General features: G+C 37.9%; 1 protein-coding gene across 1 annotated transcript; it reads right to left on the reverse strand.

Annotated features, from left to right (window-relative positions):
• Positions 1 to 5,021: 5,021 nt before the first annotated feature.
• LOC124539175 (piggyBac transposable element-derived protein 2-like) lies at positions 5,022 to 6,220 on the reverse strand. Its single transcript, XM_047116473.1, has 2 exons — positions 5,591 to 6,220; positions 5,022 to 5,027 (listed from the first exon to the last, which is right to left on the reverse strand). The coding sequence occupies exons 1-2, from the start codon at positions 6,218 to 6,220 to the stop codon at positions 5,022 to 5,024; spliced, it is 636 nt and encodes a 211-aa protein (XP_046972429.1).
• Positions 6,221 to 9,341: the final 3,121 nt, after the last annotated feature.

Genomic DNA, 9,341 nt, shown 5'->3' on the forward strand with positions numbered 1-9,341 from the left:
TGCCTGAACTTAGAATATTCATATTAAATATACTTTGGGTTTCTTCTTCTTAAATATACTTAGTGTAACATGGAAGGTCCACACTTCAAACTTGCAATACGAGTAATCTGACGACCTCCGTGGTCGAGTACAGCCAATATACAGTTTACTTTGAAGGATTACTGAACCCTTTGTTTCATATAAGGACTTGGACTAACATACAAAAAAATACAGGCGTTTTGAAAACGTATTTTCTTTCTTTGGAGTCATATTTTAAATACTCAAACAACAAATACATTATTAGTTTTGTCATTGCTCATAAAATTTATAAAATATTCTGAGCAACGATTATTATTTTATTATATAATGTTTCGATAAAATATTATTATTAATATTATTAAATAAAATATACTGATCATATTTGTAGTACGAGTTAGAGTTAGTTTTATAGCTTTTTTCAATTTGTATCTTATTTACCAAGAAAACTTTACGATTGCTTTCCATTAAAACTTAATCAGGTTAAATAACTCCCCAAAAGTTTGAGCATTGAAAGTATTTAAATAGCTATAATTTCATACAAATATTTTATTTACGAACTTTTGTCTGAAGTACTCAATTAAAATATTATTATATACAGCCTAAATTTAGAAGTTGGTTTTGATTTTTTTGTGCAAGTGTTCTTATATATCAAGTATATTTTTTTCTTTCTCTTACAAAAACTTTTACTTATCATCGATTTAAATAGGTAATAAACGAAACAGACACTTTTGAGAATTTTTCGTCGCGATTGATATTCTTACGTGCAATGTTATTTTCTTTTAGTGTGTGTGTGTGTGTGTGTGTGTGTTAATTTAATATTACTTATATTTAACCTACCAGTCCGGTATAGAAAATTCCCTAACCTAAGAATAATATTTTTCTATAATAAATAACAATCTTATTACAATCAAAACTTTTCATGCTTATTTTAAGAACCTTTCTAAAAATAAAATACTTCAGTATATATGTATATGTCGAAGAATGAGCAACGTCATCGATACGATCAAGAACTATGCCTTGATGTTACTAGTTAATAAATTATTGAAGTTGACACTGGTATGAAATCGCTTTTGCGAAACGACAACACTGCATTCTTGGTAGCTGTCAAGCATTCGTTTGTTAATATCGATTTGTTCCGTAAAAATAAAATATTGTAAAATCCGTTAACGGTCTTATTTTTAAAAATTAAGTAATGGAAGAAGAGCGATCTGAGCCCGAACGTATGGAGGATGCGATATCAGAAGCGGGATGCAGCTCACGACTCCCACGTGAAAAGAAATTACCATCGGACGAAGAAAAATGGTTTTTCCTTATGGAACAGCAGAACCGTAATTTCATGGCACTAGTGCAAGCCATGAAAGGACCGCCTACTGAAGATAAATTACGTTTTCCTGAGTTTAACCCGGATCAAGAACAAGTGGACGCGCGTGCATGGATTAGTACTGCTGATATGTGTGTTCCGGACCAACAAATTACCGGCGCTCCGCTGATGTTAGCGTTGAGTACAGCGTTGAAAGGACAAGCATCGGCTTGGCTAGCTCAGGTATCTTATCATGGAATGTGCTGGGCTGATTTCAAAGATCTTTTTATCGCGAGGTTTGATTGTCCTGAAACGGCGGCTGCCCATCTTATTAACCTGCGCGGTACCAAACCTAAAGAAAATGAGTGTCTTGCTTCGTATGCTGCCACCTTAATGACTTCACTCATGACAAAGTGGAAAAACCTTTCCGTCGAGCAAATAGCAGTAGCGACGGTTATGTCACACATTGCTCAGTTTGATCCGCGAGTACAAAGAATGTCATTCACGCAACACATATCCAGTAGAAATTGATTACAGCAGGAATTAAAGTCTATATCGTTCCTGAAACGTAAAGCTTCTTCATTTGGTAGTGACAATACTTTAGATGTGAAACGAAGCCGTGAAAACGTAGTAAAGTGTTTTACTTGCGGAAAGCTCGGGCATAAAGCGTCACAATGTCGCCATAGACAGAGCATGCCTGCTTTAAGACAGAATAGTAGATCGGCGACTTCATCGAGTGAACCTCAACGTGCTACAAGTCAGATTAGAAGCGTTCCTGATAAGTCTCATGTCACCTGTTTCCAATGCCGAGGTACGGGTCACTACGCGTCGGAGTGCCCCAGACGACGAACCCAGGATGGCTCTGGCAGTTCCCGCCCAAGCGAGAAGCGAGTAGATGTTTGCGCGGTGAGCGCGCCGACTGGATTGTTACTACACTCTGGTGAGCACTTTCAATTTTCTTACGACTCTGGAGCTGAGTGCTCACTTATTAAAGAGTCTTTGGCTTCTAAATTTTGTGGCAAACGTTTTTATAATGTGGTTACCATGACTGGCATTGGTAAGACTTCAGTCAATAGTACCGAACAAATTATTTCAACTGTTGAGATTGACAATATTACTGTAGAAATTTTATTTCATGTTCTGCCTGACTCATATTTACGCTATGATATTATGGTAGGACGTGAATTGTTGGGACAAGGTTTATCTGTTAACATGACATGTGACAAACTGAAATTTAATAAGGTTACCTTAGTTAAGGCATGTGATGTTGATAATAATTTGACAATTGACTCTGACTGTGTTGACACAGATGCACCCCCTGAGTATAAGACCCGATTAATTGAAATTTTGACGTTGTATAAACAATACTTCACTAACGGTATTCCAACGACTAGGGCTGACGTTGCCCCAATGCAAATACGACTAAAGGACCCAAGTAAGACTGTGTATAGACGTCCGTACCGCCTTAGTCTTGACGAACGTAAAATCGTACGCGATCGTGTGAGTGAGTTAGTTAATGCTGGTATTGTTCGACCGAGTTCGTCCCCTAATGCGAGCCCAATTCTTTTGGTTAAAAAGAAAGATGGAGATGTTCGAATGTGTACCGACTACCGCGAAATTAATGACAATACTATACCGGACAGGTTTCCTCTCCCACATAATGAGGATCAGATAGCCAGGCTACATGGTGGATGCTATTTTTCGATACTTGACATGGCTTCTGGGTTCTATCAAATCCCTATGCACCCTGATTCCATTGAAACGACAGCCTTTATTACACCCGACGGCCAATATGAGTTTTTGGCTATGCCCTTTGGTCTCCGAAATGCTCCGGCTGTTTTTCAGCGTGCAGTCATGGAGGCCTTAGGTGATTTAGCAAACTTATATGTGGTTGTCTACATGGATGACTTGCTAATTGTAGCTCGCAACCCAGAGGAAGCTCTCGAACGTCTTAAGAACGTCCTAGATGTCCTGACTGCGAGAGGCTTCTCTATGAAGTTGAAAAAATGTTCTTTCCTTAAAACTAAAGTTGAGTACTTGGGTTACGAGGTTAGTCAAGGTGAAATCCGTCCTAATCCTAAAAAGATCGAAGCTTTAACATCTCTTCCTCCCCCAGAGACTGTAACTAACTTACGACAATTTATTGGGTTAGCGTCTTACTTCCGACAGTACATTCCAAAGTTTTCACAAATTATGGCACCCTTATACGCTTTAACTACAGGAAATGGTAAAATTAATTGAAAACCAGAACACGAACAAGTGAGGCAACAAATAATTCAAGCGCTGACAAGTGAACCAGTACTGACCATTTTCAACCCAGAATGTGAAACAGAATTACATACTGACGCGAGTGCAATTGGTTATGGTGCAGTCTTGTTGCAGAGGATTGATGGTAAAAACCACGCTGTGGCTTACTACAGCCGACGTACGACGGCTGCTGAGTCAAAGTATCATTCATATGAGCTTGAAACTCTTGCGGTCGTCAACGCGGTTAAACACTTCCGTCATTACCTGCATGGCAAGAAATTCACGGTCGTTACTGATTGCAATTCGCTTAAAGCTGCTCGTACTAAACTCGATCTCACCCCCAGAGTTCACCGTTGGTGGGCATTTTTACAATCCTTTAACTTTGATGTTGTACATAGAGAGGGTAAGAAAATGTGTCATGCTGATTTCTTTTCCCGCAACCCCTTTCCTGTTACACCAACCAAATCAATTGACAAGGTAACTCCCAAACAAGTCAATATCACTGAGCTCAGTCAAAATTGGTTACTAGCGGAACAGCAGCGAGATGCAGAAATATCTCAGTTAAAATCTGATTTGTCTGAAAATTTACTTGGCAATGACGTAGCAAAAACTTATGAATTGCGTTCCGATGTGTTGTATCGTAAAGTTCAAAGAAACGGAAAAACACGATGTTTGCCCATTGTTCCTAGGTCTTTGAGATGGTCAGTCATTAATAATGTGTACAGTGGATTAACCCATTAACCGCCAAAATAAAAACAAAAGTGATATTTTTACAAAACGTTTATTTTTATATTGTTTACAAATCAAATAAACATAAAAGAAAGAAAAAAGTAGAAAAAAATAATCAGGGTCCTTATGGGGGGGGTGTACTCGATTGTGTACAGCGGCGTATTATAGATGAAAATTTTCGAAACATTGTTTTTCAACACACAATGTTTTAAGACACTTTTTACATTGCCAGCGAACTCTTGCGTGACATACAACACATCGTAAGGGCTTTCCAAGTTTTTGAGGATAGTGTCCTGTACCGTCTTGAGGCAAGCCTGGGACCGATGATGACGAAGGTCGAGCCTTATTTTGTGTTTTCTGGCGTAAGTAAAATCTCGCAATGGTACGTCGGAACAGCAACTGATCCATGCTATCACTGTGACTAAGATCATGCAAACGCCACGCATTTGCGATAGCCATATCCACCATATAGGTAAATAAAACCCACCACCACTTTTTTCCATGAATTGCAATCCTATAAAGTGATATAGACTGATCCAACTCATCCACTCCTCCCATATTTTTATTGTAAGTTTGAAATAGTTTGGGTATATTGACATCCGTTTTTTGATGCTGTGCAGCTGACCACCGTTTTACCACTCCTAACGGTTCAATAGTATCATAATTTGAGGCTATTGTGCAAACACTATTATCCTTCCATCTTACTAAAAATATTTCATTTGTCTTATCAAACCTGTAATCATACGAAGCACGGTCTTGTTTTTTCATGTCTTTACTACTTTTTAGTGGACATTTCTTCGTTCTATTATCTCTTATTGTTCCAGTCGCACGATATCCTTCTTTTTTGAGATCTACTAAGAGATTGTAGTTAGTAAAAAAATTATCAAAAAAAACTTGGTGATTAGATGGATCAGACCCCAATTTCCTCAGTAACATTTTGACTACTCTTGATCCTAAAGGATCACTAGAAGCTTCGAGAGCTTTTCCACAATACAAGTCAAAAACATAGCAGTATCCCGTAGAACTTGCTGCTACCCAGTTTTTATAGCCAAACCGCACTGGTTTTCCTCGGATAAACTGCTTAGCAGGATGATGGCCAAAATATTTAACCATCGATTCATCTATTGAAATATGTTCGTGCATCACACCCCACTGAAGAAATTTATTTATTAGAATATCAGCTAATGGCCGAATTTTAAACATTTTATCCTTGGTACTACTTGCTTCGTTGTTGTTTACGAAATGAATATTCTTTTTTATATCCCGAAATCTTTGTCTGGGCATGGATCTCGATACCATTTCGACGCCTACGTCTTCATCATAAGACCAATACAAATCTTCTCTGGGTAACTTATGATACCCAGATAATATCAATATGCCTAGAAACTTTTTCAAGTCAACAGCGTCCAGTTGGAAAGTGTGTCTATTGTTTTGATTAGCATATAAAATTGTATTTGTAATTATCAAGCTAATCACTTCTTCATCAAATATTTTTTCAAATATTTGTACTGGGGTGAGATCTTGAAATTTTTCTTTTACTAGTTTCTGTCTATCAATAACATCCGTTCTTTCTTGAGTTCTATAAGAATAAATTGGCGAACACGTACGCCATACTGGCTGATCTGGCTGTCGACGACTTCTCTTTGACTTCTCAGCCAAAGGCTCATCATCGCTGCTGTCGGGGTCCCCGCATGGAATTTTATCCTTATTGCTCCTAAATACCTCTATATTACCAGGCACATCCCGGGGCAAAGATGCAGTAAGTTGCTCGTCAGCACCTTCTTCTTCATCAGTCACGACGCTCGGTTCTGGTGGTATAATCGCGAATTCATAGTCAGCCTCACTATCACTATCTTCTAAAACAGCAATGACTGCTTCCTCTAAGCCGTTGTAATAGTCAGAAACGTTGAGATGTCTCGAACTCATTATAATAATAACCTGAAGAAAAAAGTGCAATAGTTATATGGATGCGGCCGCTGTACCCAAGTAGGTACAGTAGTGTTTCACGTACGACTACTTTGTAAATATAAGTTGAAAAACATTAGTTTAACATTTATTCTATATATAAGGACGTACACTACAAATATATATACATAAAATAAATTTGGGTATATGTAAACACTATGAAATAATAAAATGGTTTACTTACCTGTATTTAATGATTATATTCCTTAATTGTAATCCTCTCAGTGATTATTTTGTGAATAAATTAGCTTAAATCGTTTATTGTTTCAATATACTGTATGTCTTCTATTAAACTGAGCGAAAAAAATAACACTAACTTTTAGAATTTTATAACTACCCTCAATTGTTTTGCTGTACCCAATCAGGTACAGAGGCGCCAAATGGGTTAATACACTTGGGATGGGAAAAAACACTAGAAAAGGTTTACGATCTTTATTGGTTCGAAAATATGTCAAAATACGTTAAAAAGTTTGTTGATAATTGTGTGACGTGTAAAGTTTCAAAGGGTCATTCGGGAAAAATTCATGCTGAGTTACACCCCATTCCAAAGGTAGCAATCCCCTGGCATACCGTTCATATTGACGCGACTGGCAAACTGAGCGGGAAAAATGATAAGAAGGAGTATGTGTTCGTTCTTATTGACGCGTTTACGAAATACGTGCTATTGTATCATACTCATAGCATTGACACTGTTAGTAGTATTAGGGCTGTTAAGAATAGCGTATCTCTTTTCGGTGCTCCGTCTAGACTGATCGCGGATCAAGGTCGATGTTTCGCGAGCCGAGAGTTTCGCTTATTTTGTGAAACTTCTAATATTAAGCTGCACTTAATCGCGACGGGAAGCTCACGTGCTGATGGCCAAGTTGAGCGCGTCATGAGTACGCTCAAAAACATGCTAACTGTTATAGAGACTTCCGATCAATCCTGGCAAGATGCACTGCCAGACGTGCAGCTAGCATTGAATTGTACACAGAATCGCATAACCAAGTCAAGCCCCTTAGAACTTTTAATAGGTAGAGTTGCGAGGCCCATTGAAATTTTACAATGTGACAGTGACGAACAGACGGTAGATATAGAACAGGTTAGGGCCGACGCAGTCAAATACATGGAAAAGAGTGCCGACTACGACAAAACACGATTTGACAGTACCAAGGCAAAATTTGTGAACTTTAATGTAGGTGATTTTGTTTTATTAAAGAGTGAAGAGCGTAACCAGACAAAGCTCGACCCGAAATATAAAGGACCCTATCGTGTCATTGAAGTACTTGACGGCGACCGTTACATTTTGAAAGCTTTGAATGGTAACCGAACTTACAAATATGCTCATGACCGCTTAAAAAAATGCCTGATAATTTCCCTGTAATAGACATTGATGATATTAATAAAACTGTCAAGCAATGAAAATGTATTTAATTCATCTTCCTTGTTATTGTGATTTGTGTTCTGTTTGCAAATGTTTTTATATTATATTCACTGTGTATTGTATTATGTGTATCCGCCGGATGGAGGCGATGATGAGTGTATCCGCCGGATGGAGGCGATGATTTTGAGTGTATCCGCCGGATGGAGGCGATGATTTTGAGAGTATCCGCCGGTTGGAGGCGATGGTTTTTTGAGAGTATCCGCCTGTTGGAGGCGATGATTTTTGAGAGTATCCGCCTGTTGGAGGCGATGACTTTTGAGAGTATCCGCCTGTTGGAGGCGATGACTTTTGAGAGTATCCGCTGGTTGGAGGCGATGTTAGTGGTTATAGAATATGTTGTAAAGTGTAATGTTACTATCTTTCTATCTTTGCTTTAGTTTGAATAAGGTAATAACCAACGCAAAAGTTTCATTGTGACCCTGCTTGGTCAGGGTTGACCGAGGCGATAACTTTTTACTGCTTAGATTATTTTCTTTCAGACTAGTCACACGAGGGCGTGTGAACGCATCAGAATGGCCGTGTCGAAGAATGAGCAACGTCATCGATACGATCAAGAACTATGCCTTGATGTTACTAATTAATAAATTATTGAAGTTGACACTGGTATGAAATCGCTTTTGCGAAACGACAACACTGCATTCTTGGTAGCTGTCAAGCATTCGTTTGTTAATATCGATTTGTTCCGTAAAAATAAAATATTGTAAAATCCGTTAACGGTCTTATTTTTAAAAATTAAGTAATGGAAGAAGAGCGATCTGAGCCCGAACGTATGGAGGATGCGATATATATATATATTTCTTTGCGAGACCTCACTCATTACGAAATGTTGGGCCTTAAAGGATGAAATAATCATCAATAATCATTTATCAAACTGCTCGAACTGATGACAACCGCGGCGTGGAGACATTATTAACAAAAAGTAAAATAACAGCCGGTTAACTTTTCCTTTCAGGAGAAGACTTGGAATTTACTCTGTTGCTGTTTCAGCGCAGGTTGGTCGATACTCGTGATTTTTTTCTAAACTTCTCGTTTAACGAGGAATTTCTGCACCATACCAAATTTCCTTACGATATTTTCCTTCACCGCTGAAGGTTAATTATAAATACATATGAATTCAGTTATAGGAATATATCCCCGGATATGAAATTAGAATAAGTTAAGATTCAAGTCTTGTAAATATTGGGTCATCACAGCATAATAATTACAAACTTGAGCAAATACATATATTATCTTAAATTTAAATATTATATTGTAACTAAATCGTGTTTTTTACACTGACTTACGTAATTTGTCACGGTGAACTATCGCGATAAAATCCACTACAAACTGTTCCATGAAAAAATATAAAACGCATCCTGTAAATACGAAATTTTGGATTCTGATTGACTGTCTTGAATATTGAGGTCTATCGACCGATCTCATACTCGGCTTGCTTCACTTTGCCAATCGAAGCTGACCACTACGGTATCGCTGTCAAACTTTATTGACAACACCCTCAAAAATAATCCTCGTAGGATTTCTTTGAAATAGAAGCTGGTTTTTATAGTGTAGAATAAAAATAACACTTACGAATTTACTCTATGTAGCAGTAGTAACAGCTTGTAAATTTCCCACAGCTAAGGCCTTCTCTCCTTATTGAGGGAAGGTTAGGAGCATATT

Source organism: Vanessa cardui, chromosome 22 (assembly GCF_905220365.1).
Source record: "Vanessa cardui chromosome 22, ilVanCard2.1, whole genome shotgun sequence".
NCBI classification, from domain to species: Eukaryota; Metazoa; Arthropoda; class Insecta; order Lepidoptera; family Nymphalidae; genus Vanessa; species Vanessa cardui.